The sequence below is a fragment of the Pithys albifrons genome, chromosome Z, assembly GCF_047495875.1.
Source record: "Pithys albifrons albifrons isolate INPA30051 chromosome Z, PitAlb_v1, whole genome shotgun sequence".
Lineage (NCBI taxonomy): Eukaryota > Metazoa > Chordata > Aves > Passeriformes > Thamnophilidae > Pithys > Pithys albifrons.
The window spans coordinates 12,117,533-12,138,433 of record NC_092497.1 but is presented as its reverse complement, the minus strand read 5'-3'; the positions used below and the strand labels follow the sequence as shown (position 1 = coordinate 12,138,433).

The window sequence follows — 20,901 nt, the reverse complement described above, 5'->3', positions numbered from 1 at the left end:
CAAAAAACAAAGGTGTATGCCCAGTGGAAGTAAGGTCAGGCAGCATGCGAGCAATACAGAGATGCTGCTCAACACCATAGGCAGAAAATTCATGTGACCAAAGCTCAACAGGAGTTGAAGCTGCCCAGAACTGTGTGGGACAATAGGAAGAGTTATTTCAAATACATTAATAGCAAAAGCCAGTGCAGAAATAACATCAGACCCTTACAGGATGAGGATGGTCATCTCACTAATGGATGTGGACATGGCAGAGGTGTTTAATGCTTTCTTTGCCTCTGTCTTCAACACTGACAAGAGGCTAAGGGTGTTAGAGTGGTCTGAGTTGGAGGACTGTGGCTGTGAGAATGATAAACTCTCAGTTGACCCTGAACTTGTGTGGGATTTGCTGCTCCAATTGGATCCCTGCAGGTTTATGGGGCCTGATGGGATTCATCTGAGAATCCTCAAATTGCTGCTGATGTCATCACAAAACCTCTCTTGATGATTTTTGAATGGTCATGGGAATCTGGAGAGGCCACAGTTGACTAGAAGTTAGCTAGCACTGCCCCAATTTTCAAGAAGGACAATAAGGATGACCCTGAAACTGTCTCACTTCAGTATCTGGTAAAGTAATGGAGAAGATTATTCTGAGAGGTATTGAAAAACACCAGTCATTGGTCACAGCCAGCACAGCTTCATGAGGGGAAAGTCCTGCTTGTCAAACCTAATCTCCTTTCATGACAAGGTAACCCATTTAGCTGATCAAGGGAAACCAGCTGATGTAAACTTTTGGCATTTTAGTAAAGCTTTTGATATTGTCTCTCACAGGATCCTTTTGGACAAAATGTCCACAGCCGACGGATAAACACATCATGTGATCAGTGAGCAACTGGCTCCTGGGTAAGGAGCAAAAAGTTACAGTGAATGGGTGACATCAGACTGATGACCTGTCCCTAGTGGGGTTCCACAGGGCTCCACTCTTGGCCCAGTTCTCTTCAACATTTCCATAAATGACTTGGACACAGGACTGAAAGTGATACTAAGTAAGTTTGCTAACAGCTAGGAGGAGCTATTGATTACCCAAAAGGCAGAGAGAACCTGCAGAGAGACCTTGACAAATTAGAGAGATGGGCAGTCACCAACCATGGAAAGATTAACAAAGACAAGTGCCAGATTCTGCAGCTGGAATGGGGCAACCCAGGATGCATGGACAGACTGAGGAATGAGATGCTGGAAAGCTGTGCCATGAAAAGCGACCTGGGGGTCTTGGTGAATGGCAAGCTGAATATGAGTCAGCAGTGCCGTGGCAGCCAGGAGGGCCAACCCTGTCCTGGGGGGCATCAGGCACAGCATCACCAGTCAGGCATGGGAGGGGGTTGTCCCGCTCTGCTCTGCACTGGGGTGGCCTCACACTGGATATTGTGTGCAGTTTTGGGCACCACAGTATAAAAAAGAAATTAAGCTCTTAGAGATCATCTAAAGGAGTGCAAGGAAGATTGTAAAAGGCCTTGAGGAGAAGCCATATGAGGAGCAGCTGAGGGCACTTGATATGTTCAGCCTGGAAAACAGGAGACAGAGAGGACATTTCAGTGCAGTTACAACTGCCTAGTGAGAAGAAGAGTAGGGGCAGGAGCAGGCACTAATCTCCTCTCTGGGGTGAGCAGTGACAGGATCCAAGGGAATGGCCTGAAGTTGCACCAGGGGAGGTTTAGTCTGGATGTTAAGAAAAGGTTCTTCACCCATAGGGTGACTGGGTACTGAACAGGCTCCCCAGCAAAGTGGTCACAGCACCAAGCCTGATATAGTTGAAGAAGTGTTTGGACAATGCTCTCAGACACACAGGGTGATTTTTGGGGTTGTCCTGTGAAGGGTTAGGAGTTGGACTTTGATGACCTTTGTGGGTCCCTTCCAACTCTGACTATCCTACGATTCTGTGTAATCTTCCAATAGCTTCTTTTAAGATAAACATTACTACATACATGGAAACACTCTCAGAAGTGATTAAAACCTGATTTACTTTTTGAAAAGTGACGTTCTACATGCCACTTGACTCACGTCCTTATACAGTAAGATCCAAGAGGAAGAAAATAAAAATGAATGCTATGTACATAATAAATATAATGTATTTGCAGTTGGAACATGTGCCAAGATTTATTTTTAGTTCAGCCTCCAAGGCATGAACATTCTCTTTCAAATGAAAATATATCATTTCTATTAACTGCTATTGGCAATAGTTGCATGAAAGAGTCCTTAAAGAACAAATCTGTGGAAGTTTCTAAAGCTTTTTTGTGCTATTGTCAGACTCATTTTATTAAACAACAGCTGATTCAATTGCCGTTCAAAAAAATGTACAGAGATCTATTGTTTGACTTAATAGCCAAAAGCATTTAATTCTAGTTCAGTACCTTGCAGAAACATGCAAACATGGCAGTGATGGACTGGCACACTTTAGGACAAGGAAGTGCTACCATTTATACACTGCAAATTCTTTCAAAAATCATTCCTCCATCTCCACTCTCCCACCCTGCCTCAATAATGACAGTAGGTTCTTACACTAACAGCCCATCGGAACGCTCGATCTTGAGGAAAGTGCAGCACATGAATGAATCCTATCTGCTCCTGAAAGGGATGTCTTTGAAAACTCCCTTTTGTTAAAGTGGGATTTAAACGATCAAATTCCAAACTGGAAAGCCCTGTTTTCTTGTTTAAGGAAGCTGGATGAAAGAAAAAAAAAACCTATCTGGCAAAATACAACTACAATGACAGAGTCAGATTTCCAGATAGGTCCTATTACAATTGTGCTTGGCAATAACCTGTGCTATGTAAGTGGGAGCAACAATGGGACTGTGTTAACTTATGCCAAAGGTGGATTTGCTCCATGGCCTTAAAATTGATTTATTGTTTACAGAAAGGGCTGAGTCAGAGGCAGGGTGGTGGTGTGGAAAGTCAAGCAAGTCTTAAAACCCCTCATTTCATTAATCTGACAGTGTTTTTTAATACTTTTTTTAAGAGATACTGCTGAGGAGTGAAACCTCCTAATGAAAATTTGCAAGTGTCTCTTCTAAGACATTTACTGATACCTAGACCTCATTAATTTAAGCATCTCCACTCTATCGAATGCGGACAAGTCACAAAGTAAAGGTCCTAAAGGATAGGGGCAAAAGAGGACACAGGTGAAATTTCAGTGTAATGTCAAAAACTGAGCCAGAGCTCATTGTAGCAGGACTTAGTGGAATGACACATACAGTACTTAACAACACAATCAGAGAAAATCTGGAGTTCTGGTATCTGTTCCTCTCAGCTCAAGCATTTTATAATAAGAAGCCGTTTGATTATAAAACAGAAATTTAGAAGTAACTCTGAGAACAAGACAAATTGTCCTCTCCCTCGTCTGTTTAAAAAATGTACTATATTGTAGTATTGAAAATTTTGTTTGTAGGCGTACTAACAAAAAGACTTAAAAAGAAAAGATCACACCTTAAGAGGACAGACAATGATGGAGCTAGCAAACCTGTATTGCAATGTGTAATTGTTTCTCCTTTTTACTTTCAAGCATATTCCAAAGTCTTTAATCACATTATGCACAGTTATGTAATTGAATCCATCACATTCTTCTGGTTAGTCAACTCATCCTAATTATGTAAACAAATGCATCAATATATACTCAGAGGGATCAATAGACTTCTCATGCAAAGAGCTCCCATCCCCCATAGCACTGTCAAATCCTAAAATGTACCCAGTGAAAGATGTGAACCTCATGAGGTTCAACAAAGTAAAATGATTGTCCTGCATGTGGATCAGGGTACAAACCCAAACACACACAGACAGAGCATGGATGGAGAGCAGCCCTGCTGAGAAGGACTTGGGGGTGCTGGTGGGTGAGAGGCTGGACATGACCTGGCCATGAGCAATCACAGCCCAGAAACCAAATGTGTCCTGGTCTGTATCAAAAGAATGATGTGGCCAGCAGGTCAAGAAAAGTGATTCTGCCTCTCCACTCTGCTCTTATGACACACCACCCAGAACACTGCATCCAGGGAGTCATTAGCACCTTCACACCCAGCCTGAGGGGTCATGTCTGCTAATGGACCATCAACGACTCCACAAATACCCCATGACTCACAGAGTCAGATCACCCATTGTGGAAGTCCCTGCCCTGGGGGAGGTACAGGGCATTCCCACCTGGATATGAGGGTATATAATCTCAGGGTTTTGGGGACTTTGGGAACCACTCAGTGAATCCAGAGGAGGAGCAGAACCTTGACAGGAGGAAACCACCACTCTTGACCAGACTGCGACTGTCATCTGCATTAACAGGTTTTTCACCTCCTTTTACTTTGGACTCAAGGGAACCACATGGGTCTCATCACAGGGGCTAACAAACCCCATTGTGTTTGTGCCATGGGGTGCAGGGTTATACTTCTGGGTTTTGTGGGTCAAAACCACTTTCTCTTTGTGCCATTACATTATTGTAATATTTTTATTAAATTGTAACTCTGACTTATAATCTCTTCTGTGTTAGGTTTGTTTCTCCTGCCAGTTTACCTTTAAACCAGCACAGGGCTGGAGCACCTCTCTTGTGAAGACAGGCTGAGAGTGTTGGGGTTGTTCAGCCTGGAGAAAAGAACCATAGAATTAGAGAATGGTTTGGGTTGGAAGGAACCTTAAAGATTATCTTACTTCCAACTTCCAATCCCCCTGCCATGGGCAGCAAAGATTCCACTAGACCAGGTTACTCAGCCCTACCCAACCTGGTCTGTGCACTTCCAGGGATGGGGAGGCCGCAACCTCTCTGGGCCACCTGTGCCTGTGCCTCCCCAGTCTCACAATAAAGAATTTCTTCCTAGTATCTAACCTAAATCTACCCTCCTTCAGCCTAAGGCCATTCCCTCTTTTCTATCACAACAGGCCCTTGTGAAAAATCCTTCTCCAACTTTGTTCTAAGTCCCCTTTAGGTACCGGAAAGTGCTTTAGGGTCTCTCCAGAGCCTTCTCTTCTCCACACTGAACAGTCTCAGACCTCTGTCTTTCCTTGTAGGAAAGGTATTCCAGCCCTGTGATCCACATAATTTCCTTCTCTGGACTCTTTCCAGCAGGTCAATATCTTTCCTGTGCTGGGGATCACAGAGCTGGACACAGTGCTTCAGGTAGGGTCTCACAAGAGTAGAGTAGAGAGGGTGAATCACCTCCCTCTTCTTGCTGGCCACACTGCTTTGGATGCAGCGCAGGACATGGTTGGATTTCTGGACTTCAAGCACACATTGCTGGGTCACGTTTAGCTTTTTGTCCACAAACACTCCCAGTCCTTCTTCACAAGGCTAGTCTCAATCCATTCTCTGTCCAGCCTAAATTTTTACTTGGTATTGCCTTAATCCATGCGAAGGACCCGGCACTTCACCCTGTTGAATTCCGTGAGGTTTGTACAAACTCACCTCTCAAGCCTGTCCAGATTCCTCTGGATGGCATCCCCTTCCTCCAGTTTACTAAACTACATTACACAACGTGGTGTCATTTGCAAACTTGCAGAGGATACCCTCGATCCCACTATCCATGTCACCAACAAAGATGTTAAGCAGTGCTGGCCCCAATACTGGTTCCTGAGGAGCACCACTTGTCACTGGTCTCCACTTGGACTGCACTTCTTTCAGTGCAACCATCCAGCCGATTCCTTATCTGCCAAGTGGTGCATCAGACAAAACCATGTCTCCAGGCTGGAGACAAGGATGTTGTGCCAAATGCTTTGCCCAAGTCCAGGCAGATTATGCCTGTCACTCTTCCCTCACACACCACTTCTATAACCTCACTGTCAAAGGCCAACAAATTTATCAGGAATTCTTTGCCTTTAGTGAAGCCATCTTGGCTTCACCAATCACCACTATATTTGCCATGTGCAAGGCTCATTGGATAAGGCTCTAGGGAGATCTTATAGCCCCTTTCAGCATCTAAGAGGGAACCTACAAGAAAGCTGGAGAGGGACTTTTTACAGGGGCCTGTAAAGAATACGACAAGGGGAATAGCTTCAAACTGAAAGAGGGCAGATACAGATGGGTTAGTAGGAAGAAATTCTCCACTGTGAGGGTGGTGAGAAACAGATTGTCCAGCGAGGTCCTGAAGTGTTCAAGGCCAGGTTGGATGGGGCTTTGAGCAACACAGTCAGTGGAGAGTGTTGCTGCCCATAGCAGAGGAGTTAGAACTACATGGTCTTTAACATTTCCTCCCGTTCAAACCATCCCATGATCCTATAAAATCTGAACACAACTATAGCCAGCTTTCCTCCAAAAAAACTCTCCAGATTCCAATTTCCCAGCAGAATAGTTGCTGATGTTACAGATGAGGCAGCTAACAAATGAGCACCATGTTTCTGCAGGACACCAAGAGATCTCAGTGCGGTGCAGAAGAGTTTATGCCCCTAACCAGAGCTTCTAAGACTATTCAAAACTGCACTGCTAGGCACCAGGAAACATTGCAGGAAAAAAGCCTTGGCATCACTCTGCAAATGTAAGAGAAATGAGTCTATACAGAAACAATGACTTTACTTTTTTTGTACACACCAGAAAAAGACTCTGGAGTGGTCAAAACACAAGCAAGACACAGCCCATCATTAATAAGCCATCTTGGAGAACATTTCTGGGTCATCTTTAGTAGCTATGTCTCTTCAGATCAGCGTCCTTGCTGCTACATCTGTCAGTCTCTATCTTTCAAAACTGAGACAGAAATAACCTGAGCAGGTCTGCTAAATTTCCCAAAGCATTGGAAACACAATCAGAGTTGGCATGCTGTATTTCTGCATCACAACAATGCAATTTCTCTTTGTTCTCTCTCAAGCTGTCTTCTAAAACACTACATAGAAATAATTTAAAAACTACTATTAAATGAACATCCATAACAAGCAGAGGCAGAGATCTTTATATCACTAACACATTTGTTTCAAACAATTAAAATAAATACTTGCAACTGCATTATTAGTAACAGCATCATTAATATAAATGTATGCCTACTGACTTCTTAGTGATTGCAAATAAAGTGTAAAACCCAGGAATTTTGTAGTCTACCGGTATATAGCCGAAAACCATTGCACCAGATGCCTAACTACAACAATCTTATTTCTTTGAGTTCAGAGACATGGATGAAATCAGTCTTGGGTGGTTCCCTAGAAAAATTCATAGTGTCAAATTATACATGAAACTTGCAAACTAGGTGTGACACTGGATATACTGGATATAGTCCAGCTTAAGAAGTGTGTGTGTGTGCGTGTGTGTGTGTGTGTGTGTGTGTGTGTGTGTGTGTGTGTGTGCGTGTGTCGGCTTCGCGAACAAAGATTTGGGAAGGGCTGTCCCCAATGGGTGTGCCCTTCCAGCCTGCACAGTGGATTTTAGGTGAGGCACAGCGTGCGCAGAACTGGCCCCACCGTTTTAAGTCTGGAGGTTCATCTGCCACGGCCGAGCAAGCTTGGACAGTGACAGTGGAGTCCTCAGGACTAGAACCTACAGCACCCGGCATTTCCCAGGAGGTCTCCCATCCAAGTACAAATCCAGGGCTGACCCTGCTTAGCTTCTGAGATCTGACAGGATTGGATGTCAGGGAGGCATTTAACTGCCTAGCTTAAGAAGTAACATTGACTGTAAAAACATGAAATGCTAAATATAGCTGTAATTCAGAAAATTCAATGGTCAAAAGAAAACCATATGTATGTAACTTCTAAAACTTAAGAAACTATTAAAGTATGAAGGAGACAGCCCACTTGACATAAATGAGGACTTCGATTTCTGCAGTAAAAAGTTGCAGGTCATTATGAGTCACTCCATCATTCAGTTTCCTCAGATGCAGAGCAGAAATAGAGCAGATGTAGGAAATTGAAACAGATCAAGAGCAGAAAATGATTCAATAAATGTAACACAGAGGTAATTCATTAGAACTTATTATTTGGTATAAACTGCCTTGCGCTCCCCTTCCCAAGACTGGAAACTGTTTTCTTTTGTTCGCATACATCTGAAATCTTATGAAGGCTTTGGTTATGTCATGGGATGCTTATTTTTCCCATTTTTCCATTTAACCATCTTTCTATGCCATAAGGAAAAAAGTGTAAGGATAGCATTCTCTTAGCTATAATTTTCTTAGTGAAATCTTTTATCTTCCACAATTCAGAACATTCACAGCAGAACAGAAGAACAAAAGACAAAAATGCTATACACTGAGAGTGCAAAAGGAATCTTATTTACACAAAACTTTCATTACCACACTTCAGTCAAAACAAGGAACAGTTACAGGAATCATTAGTGTCTGCAGGATTTTAAAACTCTGTCACTCTAGTTTCAGTTCAAACTCACCCATTAAAATGAAAATTTATTTTAATTTCTGTCTCATTAAAATAATGTCCATGGGCAAAAATAGCCTTAAAGATGAATACCTTTCTGAGTGTGCGATCTGTAGTGTGCCATGAAATTCCAAAATATCCTGTCCTAAAATATTCCAAATTTATCCAGTAGATTGTTAACCTTCAAGATACCTCAATGGGTTTATGATTTTCAAATGGTATTTTAAATGTAGAATTACACATAAAGAAAGGAGCTTTCCAGAATGAATTGTGCTTCAGAAGAAAAAGAAACCTTCATTTTCAGGATAGTATCTGGTTCTTAATTCATGGAAGTGGCACACACATCTAGGATTGGGGCTTTCCCCTCCCTTGAGCTTAAATCACAAGTTCAGGTTGGACTTACGCAGTTTTGCCCTCGCTATCTTGTTTGGTGGCGCTGGCTCCCTTTTTACCCAGCAATGAAGCCACTTTCTCAGGATCGCCATTCTCCACTGCCTGCAGCAGCCGATCATCGTTCTTATTCCACTCATTGGTCTGGAGTGAAAGAAAAAGAAGGGAGAAGTATTATCAGTACCAGCACTGTGTACACCCTCTCCTGAATGATCTTGCACACACTTATCACCACTGAAAGCTTAACCAAATGCACAACCCAAAGGCATGACACAAAGAAAGCTGCATAAAAGCAATCTGCAAGCAGTGCAGCACAAGTTCCCAAGGACTGAATGGCTTAAACCAGGGTCTGAGTAATGACTGAAAGTGAAATGTAACTTGGAAACTCTGTAGATGAGTAGCGCAGGAAAAAAAAATTCCATATTTTCTTATTGTATTTTGAAAAGCTTCCTTCAGTTTTTCTAGTCCTGGTTTCTGTTTCAGAGCTATACTGGCCCCACTGGACCTTCATGACATGCAATATGTGGATAAGGAATGAGCTGCCCCATCTAATGCAGACCCCACCCTTTCCAGCCAAAACTTTCCATATTTAAGTCATTTCCCAGCTCACACTTTGTACAGGGTAATAAGGTAAGAGACTGCCCTTTGCAGACTCTAACTAGCTTTACTGAGTTTTCATCCCCTACATTTTTTATTGAACAAACAAAGGAACCACTCAGATAGATGACACATCCCTAATGCTGCTGGAAGAAAAGACAACCACTCTACTTTGAGATCTTTCCAAACTTCTAAGTCTTTTTTATCCTTCTCAGTATTGGAATCAGGAATAGGACACTACTTCCTAATGTTCTGAACCCTCAGGATGTGGCCTATTTCCTCTACCAGATGGTTCAAGTTGAATCCAGAAAGATCCTAAGAAAGCAGAGGACACTTAACCTTGTGTATTCCATGTGATCACAGCTCTGGAAAAGGAGCTGAAAGTTGCATTTGTGCCTTCTAGTCTATAGACTAGAAGACAACAGTGTTCTGTCTTTAGAAAAAGCAATCTGGTGCATTTGAAAGCTGTGTTTGGATTAGTGTTAGCAACCTGCTCTACTCAGGATAGTTATCTTCAACAGATTGTAACTTTCTCTTTGACACCAGTCAACTCATCCCCAGCATGACTGCATGTTCATGAGCACTTGATTTCTACACAACTTTTGGAATTACTGAATTCATATTAATACACACCTTGAGAAATACTCAAAAAACTAAACAAAAAACCCCAAACCAGCAGAAAAAAACCCCAGCAAAATCCACCACAACACATTGCCCTTATGCACTATACAAACTTTTTTCGTTTCAGATGCATAAAAAAATTGATGTTTCTCTGTCTAGGCCCATGAGGAAAAGTATATGATGTGCACACTGATATGAACTAACTCCATAGGTTGTTCATACTCTGAAAAACCAGAGCAGAAGGAAAGTGTTCCAGGTTACAATTTATTTAACAAACAAATTTTAAAAAACCCAACCAAACCACACTAGGGAGAGTGCAGGCTGATGAGCAGAGCACACAGGAGTTGAAAGAACAGCACCTGAACCCAAGGGTGTGAATGGCAGCTATGTCAAAGGAAGTGACATGCACACAGAGAGACTGCAGTCTGTTATGGCAGTGGTATGACTGTGAGCAAGTGCACATCAAGCAGGTTATACTCTTTATTCTCATAGCACTGCAATAAACTTCTGTAGACTCTAGAGCACTAATTGCTTCAGCAAAAAGAAATTGTTTCCCCTGGCAGTATTTAGACTCCATGACAGCGAGTGGTGAGTCTAGCAGCAGGCTCCGCCTAAAATGAAAACTCATGGCCTATTCTGCAGTTGGAGAATTTCAGGTTTTAAAGGGAGCATATTATTAAAAGCAGATGTTAAAAAAAATGTAGCTTACTTGTAAATAAAATCCTTTAAAGTTAACACTGTTTATTTGACAGTATATTATGCCTTTTGCTTTGGAGTTTGTCCTGTTTCTGGGCTTTATTATTCAGTCATAAAGACACTTAAAATATAGGTTATTTGATAAATCACGCAAACCCACAAATCACCAAGATGACTGCAAAGCATTGGTAGCACCTAACTCCTACTTTTTTAACTTTTTGTGTGTGCTTTGTTTCAGAAAAGACAGATGGAGATGGCAGGTAGCATGATAATCCACACAACACACACCCCACACGTAATCCAATACTACGCCATACTTTGAAGAAGAAACACTCCACCTAATTTAAGATAGTTTTCCTAACTTGAAATAACCAGTTTACCTCCAAAATATGAATCAGAACAAACTACAGGAAAATGTTAAGACTAAGGGCTGTTGAAAAGCTTTGGCAGAACAGCTTTCAGAAGAGCAATCCGCTTTTTAGTACAAAAATGGCCACATCTTCAGGAAGCAGTTTCAAGAATATTCCTTCAATAGTCAGGTATTAAATCAAAACATGATTGACATATAATAATCCAGTATTCTGGTGTAAGCAAGCAAGCACACTAATATCAACTCCAAAATATGAGAAATATCTGAGATAAAGTGTTGATTTCCCCTTTGAGAGGCTGCTGTGGTAACTACATTAATCTATAATTACATTAACATTAACATCCCAGACCCAAGAGACATTGAATAGAGAAGCCTGAAGTATTCAGAAAGTCATTTTGATGTTGCAGAATGATGCCATGTTCACTCTAACACTAAAACATTTTATGACATATGGAATCACTCTCTTACAAGTACATAGGTTTTAATTAATCTTTGCTGTAGTTTTCATTTTAGTAACAAAAAATAACAACTGACACAACACACAAATGCAATTAATCAAAGATTAAACAATGTCTCATTTAAAAAACTGCTGTGTAGTTATCTGTACAGCTAAAAAGATTCCTTCCTACTTCAGAATTAAAACAGAACCGGACCTGGACAAGCCATTAAGTAATGCAGTCTCTCACAAGGACCCTGAACACTCAATACTATCAGATCCATCTCAGTGTCAAGGAAAGGCTATCAGCATATATTTCTTTATTTGTCACACAAAACTGGATAATTAATTCTTTTTCCTGCTTAGAGGAAAGTGGTAGACACTGATAGCTAAGCTAAAAGATCTGTATTTCGCAGACATTTCAGATTCCTGTTTTCAGTTCTATCTCTAATTATTAATGTCTCTTCTTCTAAGCACTGTGACTCAGAGTTGTTGAAGGAATGAATAATTTTAGAGACTGCCACATACCTAAATCCACTTACATTAGTTCTTGCAATTGCATGTTTAACATCTTTGACACTACTGTAATTGCAATTTTGTTATGCTCCTGGAAAACAAAAAGATACATGCAGTTTCTCTTCAACATTGTACAGCAGAGTTATGCTTATTTGTAAACTAAAATAGCTGTCTTCTATGCCAGATGCTTAAAAGGCACCACACTCTGTTGCTTACCTCAAGTTATGCATCTTTTCATTAAGGCAATAACAATTCCATTCTAGGGCATCAATAATGTATTATTATTGCAGATAAAATGTCAATTTTATAGAAGTTCTATAAACCCATTTACAGACTTCATTTTATTTGCAAAATGAAATCAAGGATAAATTTGCCAAGAAAGTAGGAGGCATTTAATCAGTAGGTCTCTCACAGTGTCTCATGTAATCAAAAATTGCACAGGCACTCCTGCCCAGAGCAGATCAGAAAACACAGATTTCTGCACAGAGGCAGTGACTGTTGCATTATGTACATTTTCTGAATCTCTTGTAATAATAGCCTGGTCTTTACTCCACGAGCCATACATCATCAAATCTACATCAAAGACTTGAGAGGTAACTTCTGCTGGGATAAGGCAAAACATGGGCACCCCCAGTTATGGTTTACTCTTCGGTGTGAAAGCAACCTTGAACGGACATCTATCATGCAAGCACCAGTATTTATTTCTCCTGGAAAACACACATATGGGAGATGCTCTCCTCTGCCAAGAGTACAGGGTGGCCAGTTAAGGTGCAGAAAACCTACTGCATCGTTTCCTCCGCTGCAGCCCCATAAACCATCCAATTCCACTTTTCCAAACTGCCCAAATATTGCTGTATGGCTCCTTCTTCACCTGTGTGCCACATCCTGCACCCTCTATGACAAGGCTCCTAACTCCCCTTGGTTTCAGATCTCCCCCAGGCAGCATGGCATCATCCACTAAACAGCACTCGGGAAGTTTCAGTCCTGTCCCTACCACTCTTTCAGGTAATAAAAGGTAATAAAAGAGTGTTTTCTTTTATGTCAGAGATGCCTCCACATGTAACCTTCCCAACAAACCAACACAGAGCACTTAAAGATTAACACAGAGTAGCCGTATGGTCTTCAGGAAAATGTTTAGTATAGCACAAGAGCACAAGAGAACAAAGCTATCAAGCTCGAGCAGCTAAGCAGGTACTTTTCATCAGCAATAAAGCTGGGGGTTCTTTGGGTTTTGTTTATTTTCTGTTTGGTTTTTCTTGTTTGTTTAGAAATGTTGAAAATATGCAAGTTAGTCAACTGAGTATTCAGCATGACACGTGGTCGTATACAAGTAGCATACAAGTAGGAAAAAAACCAACCTGAGTATCTCAGTGTAAAGATAAACACACACGTGTAAGAAATTTGGAAGAATCTGATCCTAGAAGAGACTGCACAAGTGAGTTTTCCTTGCCTCCACACCCACCCCACACACCCCTCTGCTTCTTTAGACCACATGCCGAACAGTTATCAACAGCCTTCCTTCGAACAATTAACATTTTTTAATAACAATGGCTTGTGAATGCATGCAAAACTCAACTGCTGAAACGCATATTTCAGCTTCACAGACCAGAACCAGTGCTCCACGCAGTACTTCTTCAGGTTTGGGGAAGGGGGAAGGGTTAATTTTTTGTTTGGATTTTTTCAAACGTGTATACTGATCAGTATAGGTAGTAATAATGCGCATTACATATGCAGAGAAAAAAGTAAAACTGATCAAAGATCAAGAAGTGCAAGTTTTTGGATAAAATAGGCACATTTCAGTCATGCCTAAAAATAGTCAGTATTTTCCTATTAATGTCCTGGGGATCAGATAATCCATTACCCCTAATAAGTCCTAACACATAACACAGTGACAGCTGAAAAGACGGTATGCTAAAATCCAAACATCAGGTGGTATTTAACATCCTTCTGAAGCATGTTTTCTATTCTTGATTTTCATTTTTCAGATAGAAAACTGTGCTGTATGGCCTCACTCAGAAACCTCTCTCTTGTAACACTTCACTGTTTTTCATCAGCATTTAGGAACTCGAGAAAGAAGCTGGCAGGATGCTTAGGATGGAAACCTACTCCAGCTCAGGGCACTGTGTGGTCAATGTTAGTGAAGTGAGGTTGAGAACTGATTGACTTGATCTACACCATCAGTTCACGATTAGTGATTAAAAGGAGCCCGACAGTCAGGGCAATGCAGAGTGCTCACAACACCTTCAGTGATCACCGCCAGGACAGGCTGCCCCTCAAAGGCACGGCTCCATCACATAAACCCTTCAGCAGCAGTACAGAAAATTGCCGACCACATGTCTCCTCAAAGCTTCCTTTTTGCACAATTTATTTCCTCTGCAAACCTAGAGATAATTCTACCACTATAAGATGCTAATAGTTACCTTGGGACTGAAAGCATCCAGCAAAAATCCTTCACAATCTGGATCACACATAGCATGTAGAGTTTAATTGTACAAGAAAATATATGAAGGTTAAAATTAAAGTGTGCACTACCTATTTGACACATCGTTTTCTCTGTCACTAAATGAACATTCTTCTTTCCATTACAGAAACTCAGGAATTAAAAAATATCTTTAAAAAGGTACCCATTTCTTTTTCATCAACACCACACCAGGATATGAGTTTCCTGATACTACCAGCACATGTCTTCCAAAAAAAAAATATATATTTATAACAAGAGGTGGTCGTTTTATTCAGTACTTTTTCAGCATTTTCCATGAGCAAATACCTGAGCAAACATTAACAACTGGCAACAACTTTGTTTCTTTATCTTTGGCATGCAGCCTACAGGAGATGATTTAAGTGACCTTGCATTGTTGCAAACCTACTGGAGACAGAGTTATGTTATCTCTACTGAAATCAGAACTGCAGGGAAGCTGAGTAGCAAATTGAAATTCCTGATAATTTCAAACTCAGCAACTCAGTGTTTGAAAAGGAAAGGAATACTTAAAGACTGGCGTCACAAACAATTGCATGGCAAAGATACTGAACACCACTGCACCACAAGGTCATCCACAAAAGTCTACATGTGTTGGAATTCCCAAGAGAGTCTTGAAAACAAGAACAATCCTATTATACTGAATGCATTCAAAAAATGGATCAAAACAAAACATGCCTCAAAGTTAAAACAACAGCTGATGGTTTTTCTCAAAAGAATGGCTTATCTGAAAACATTATCTAGGAGTCAGTGGTAGTTAGGTAAGTAGCCTACACCTTTCCTTGCCCTCTCATCTGCAATTTGTAGACTGTATTAGCCAGCAGCAAACTTCTGAGGTGGAAGTGGAAGTCTCCTTTGCAGGAGGCAGGATGTTGTTGACCTTAACAGCAACAGCTCATTCCAGTCTGTAGCAGCATCTCCCAGGACAGTTGGAGCTTAGCAGATGCCAAAAGTTGCTGCCTTCCAGGCGGCTTTCAATGCCTGTGGCTCCAGCTCCTTGCTATACCTTTCAAAGTCTGCCCACGGTGCATACACAGTACAATGGCATTGCCACGTAACCTCTGTTGCCCCACACACGACTGAGGCAGCACCCAAAAGATGCCATGTGTTCATTAACTTCACCACAAGTAAGGTCTTGACCTCTAATTAAGTTGTCAAAAAACCAAAGCGTGACAATAGCTTTGAAAGTAAATCATAGTGGTATTATCTAAATGTCACTAATTGCTACAACAGAAACGGTCCTTTACACCTTCACCTGGCCATCCATGTTCCCCATCTTAGGTGCCTGACAGCTAATAATATTAATTATATTTACACAAGAAGATGAAACACTCGTGGCTCACCAGATTACACATGCAGTTCTTTAAAGGTGGAAACAGCATCAGCATGCAAGGAACCCATGCACATTTTACCAACTAGAGTGTTAATCCACTGCTCTCCTCTTGCTTCTTGAGCTATGGTGCTGGTGGGGGTAACTGGCCATGCAAAGTCCATAAGGTCTATTTGACACTGGAGGCTGTATTTGTGTCAGACCATAAATTCCATTTGAATTGGAGATAAAAAACACCACGGGGAAGGCAGGAAGCAGTTGGAGTGAATGAACAAGGAATGGTAACAAAAGACTAACGGCAGATTGTCAGTAAACTTTGATAATTACCCATTCACTGGGTAACTTCTGTGGATAAAGAAGTGATTATTATCCGAGCAAACCATTTCTTCATGCTGAACCCCAGAATACTGCAACAGAACAGCGAGTCACTCAGCAGGGCACTTCTATCAGCCAGTGAGGCTGCCCGGAAGCTTTCCTGGCAGAAGGGGACCACAAGCTGCGAAATGAAAGGGTCTTTCACCAAGAGAAGGGGAAAGACGACCTGACTAAAATGGTCATCTGAGACTCTAAGTCTGGAGAGTGGTGGGCATGGGGGAGAGGGCAGTTGTGGAAAAAAGTTAGTGTGGTTTTATGATGACTGGAATTTGCAGCAGTTTGTGAGCTGTGCTCCAAGAACACTCAAGAGGGATATGAAAATGCATTTTAGAGTTTGCTGTTTTGCTGAGGTATTTGTGTTTCTTGTAAGTTTCTTGGGCGTTTTGTCTGTTTTGGTTGGGTTTTGTGGGTGGGTTTGTTTATTTCCTTTTTGTTTGCTTTGTCCTTGTTTCGTTTTTTTTTTAAAAACAAACACCTATATTTGGTTTCACAGTTTTAGTCGGGCTTTGAACTAACACCAGACATAAGGTTAGCACAGGGTAAATGCACAGTTAAAGCAAAAATAAGCAGCCTCTTTGTAACTCAAATGTAAGGCTTCATTTCTATAAGAGTAAGGAAGTGAAGAGCCTGAGACCAAAAGTCAGCAAGGGGGGCCAAGAGAGCCTGATATGGTCCAGCCAGAACAAGGAACACAGTTGGCCCACATCTAGGGTGTTTAGAGGCATATGGTGCAGCTTTGCATGGCTTGCGATGCACACAACTCACACATGCTGCACATTCTATTTCATAGTAAAGGCCACAGTGGGTTTTTTCCCCCTTGTTTTACTACTGTTAAGTAGTGAAATGCTACTTTTAAGCCTTTTAACAAGATAAATCAATCTTTGCATTTGAGGAACAGTGGCATTTCCTGCTAACATTACATCTAGGTACATCAGTAATTAAATTAAAAAGTCATTTATTCTAAGTAATTATTGATGTTTCCACATAACCAATTTCAGTCCAGTGGGGATAAAAGAAAAGTGGTAAGAGAAAAAGCTCACAACATGCAAGGCGTTAGAACAAAACAAGAAAAAGTACATCTAAATAATTAGTAAACATACAGCTAGAGCACTGGCAATTAGTCTAGCTACTGTCCACTGTTTATAATCTCACACATCAGCAATATAGCAACTGGAGATTTATCTTTATTTTCAGAGAGCAAAGGATGTAGCAGTCATTACACCATATGCAACCGATCACTTTCAGTAAGACAGAACAAAGTCAAGCCAAGAATTAATTGTGTATATTTGTATAAACAAAACAATGTTTATCTTAACACAGGAAAAAACACAAGGGACTTTTTAAAAATAAAAAAGTTATATCAATCCTGTTTGAAGTGACCATCTCTCATTGTTCTGCCTTTTCTCAAAGTTTAACGATTTGAGCTACAGTGAACTCTGATGACTGTTCTCATCTTGAAGTTACTGAATACATCTAATAAACTACTGTTTACTGATGGACACATGAATTCTCTCCCCTTCAAAACAATTGGTGGGGTGTCAAAACACAGATTTAACACCCCTCACACTTCTCAAATGGTTATCCAAGTACCACCAAGGCTTCTCAGGTTTTCCTTACGCTTAAAAATATATAAGAACAAGAAACTGATCATCAGCATGAGACAAATGGAAAAGACTGCTTCTAAAAAAAGTTTGAAGAACTACTTAATCAACAGATTTCAGTTACTTATCAAAGTCAAATAGCAATTCACGGAAAGCATTTCAAGTTTTTGGTGTCTCTGCTGCACACATGCATCACAGTCAGTTGGGTGAAAAGAGAAAACATGAGCTTTAGGGTGAAATTGGCTGGATCACCTAGGATGACCTTTTATCTGGTAAGTATGTAAGAGGTTAGCAGGCTGTAAGATACAGTGACAATGCCAACTATGCAAGCAATGTTTGTTTACTCAGCTAAGGTGTTGACCAGCTTGTATCCCTCAACACTGTGTTAGACATAACTGGTCCATGTCTAACAACTATGGCATACATCTGGTATCTCTGGTTCCAGATAGTGAGAAGAACAGCCTTTTATCTTTCAGCATCCAATGCCATAGACATATCAGCTCCTCAGTGGACTTGTAAATTCAGCATCACATTAAGATACTGGAGAGCCTCCAAAGGAAGGCCACCAGGATGGTGAACGGCCTGGAGGGGAAGCTGTATAAGGAGCAGCTGAGAGCACTTGGTCTGTTCAGCCTGGAAAAGTGAAGACTGAGGAGAGATCTCACTGTGGTTTCCAACAGCCTCATGAGGGGAAACAGAGGGGCAGGAACAGATCTCTTCACTCATGACCAGTGAGAGGACTCAAGGAAATGGCCTGAAGCTGAGTCAGGGGAGGTTTAGGCTGGATATCAGGAAAAGCTCTTTCACCCAAAGGGTAATTGGACACTGGAACAGGCTCTCCAGGGAAGTGGTCAGAGCACCAAGGGTATCTGAGTTTAAGAAGCGTGTGGACAACACTTTCAGGAACATGGTGAGGTTGTTGGGGTGTCCTGTGCCAGGTCAGGAGCTGGACTCGATGATTCTGATGGGTTCCTTCCACTCAGCATATTCTGTAATTCTGTGATTCTATGACTCAATATGAGGTTCTGAGCTGACCACATCTATCTAGATTTTTAGTAGCACTCTCCAGTTTCTTTTGACTAGTAAATTTATTGATAAAATACAGGTACTCAAATCTACTTCACTCCAGATGGCCAGATGGACATCCATCGTGCTGGAATCCACTAACTGCAACGCTAACTCACTTACTGCTACTAGGGGGTTAGACCCTTGGCTCCATCCTTTCTCCTGTCTACTGCTAAGTCTGTCAAACTGTGGCTTATCTTGCTGCTTCTGCACAGTAAGCTGGTTTTCCCCAAGTTTAGAGCTGCTGTCCGTTTTTCCTTCACATTATTCTGCAAAGGGGAATACAGACACAAAGGTTGCAGACAACAAAAATATAATTCAACACCAGGCAGCATTACACACAGTCCAGAATGACATCAATTTATCAGTATTACCATTGCTGTAAGAGGTACTCATAAGATCCAAACCACCATGGCACCTTATTTTTGTATTATAAATGCCAACATGGTATTTCAGCTCACGATGAAAGCTGTTGCCTTTTTTTTTCTCTACTAGCAAGACTCAGGAGATTCATTGACGGAAGTCCACCATCTTAATACACTCCACAAATGCCAGAAAATATCTGAGCTGTTCTTAAAAACACTTCACAGTATTTTTATACCTACAAAAAGTGCCATTGTAGGAAGCAATACAATCTCCAAATTCATAACAAAATATGTATTAACATCTCAAAACTATTCAGAGTAGAAAAACAGTCTATTTATAACTAGAATTTGTCATTCTTGTAAAGGACATAACCACTGTTACAGGATTATAGCCTTCTATTCTGAAACCCATGACAAAGCCAAACAAAACACAGTGCATACATAGAGACAAATACCTATTCCAAGAAATTATTTTCTTTGGAGTCTTCAAGGACTCAACTCAATCTCCAAAAGTACTTCATGACTACAAAAGAAGGCAAAAAAGTTTCACTATCTGTCTGATTTTCATGAGGCCACTGACAGAAGTTTGTGCTGTGGCTTGACCTCTAGATCTAATATTTGCCTGTTCCCAAAATTAAGTATGAAAGCAGCAAGTTAAGCTTAGCTGCTTTTACTTCCATGACTGCAATGAAGGATAAATTTGAGAGTGACAGGGAAAAGCAAGTAATTGTTTTGCATGGAAATAAAATCTATTTCAGCCCCCAGCAAAGAGCATGTGAGATTTCACACCACCACATCTTCCCACGTTGTTTATCCTCCACATCACATGCACCAAGAATCAGACAAGTTCTTTTATGCGTCAGACTCTCTGTATGCAGAACATCAGCTGCCCACACATGGCAGGACTTAAGCAGGAGGAGAGAAAGAGCAAGCAGGCACTCATCCTGGTTCCTTCCCTTAGGCCTCATCTGAAGGCGGAGTTCTGCTTCTCTAAGGCGTGAATAATGACATGCACAGATTTTCTGTTCAGCAGGCATGGATGGCCTTGCCTTTCATCTGATCAGAGTCACAGCTTGCACTCCTTGCTCCAGGCAGCCTATGGAAGCTCAGTTTTGGCTTCTCCAAGCCAGTGCTGCGCGTTTAGCTCTTGCCTAATGATCAGCCATTAAGCTATCAGCTGCCTGGCACAACTACCCCAGCTCAGTACTAACGGACCAATCCGCACACCAATAACCTTCCTGGTCTCATCGGAATATTCTCATCAAAAATGTGTGATTTACAAGAGCGCCTAGTCCTCTGCTACAGTGCCTTTGCTAAGTTGGATACTCTGCACCTCACCAGATGTGCTAGGATAATTCACAGAAGATGACAACAGGAACAAAACAGGCATCTGCTCTTTTGTTTGAATTAAAGGTTCACTTGGCTCCTATTGGTTAGTTCTAGGCTGGACTAATTTGCATGTCACAATCAACAAGTTACTCTCCTATTATCAAGACAAGAGCTGCCAGTGGTTTGTCTGTTGTAGTCTTGATCCCCTCTGTAAGCAACGCTGCTGCTGCTACATCAAGAATTGCTACTTCAGGTTGCCCAGCTTGTATTTTGACTTCTTCACAAGATCCTTACACATTTCCTATAATAATGGAGCTTAGCAGCTCAACAGCCTATAGATATTCACCTTCCTAGTGTAAAGCCACTGCAAATTAAAAATCTATAATGAAAGGATGCAATAAGTACAAAATCCTGAAGGGCAGTACAGTGCCCAGAGTCTCTT

The 20,901-nt window shown here is 41.3% G+C and overlaps 1 protein-coding gene across 5 annotated transcripts in view; it reads right to left on the bottom strand.

The window, feature by feature from the left end:
- The window catches only part of RAI14 (retinoic acid induced 14), an 87,949-nt gene that overhangs the window by 31,215 nt on the left and 35,833 nt on the right, over positions 1 to 20,901 (bottom strand). For all 5 annotated transcript variants that reach the window (XM_071580114.1, XM_071580117.1, XM_071580118.1 and 2 more), the window contains exon 3: positions 8,696 to 8,826. In XM_071580114.1, the coding sequence (XP_071436215.1) occupies positions 8,696 to 8,826 (131 nt within the window). The remainder of the gene's footprint in view (positions 1 to 8,695; positions 8,827 to 20,901) is intronic.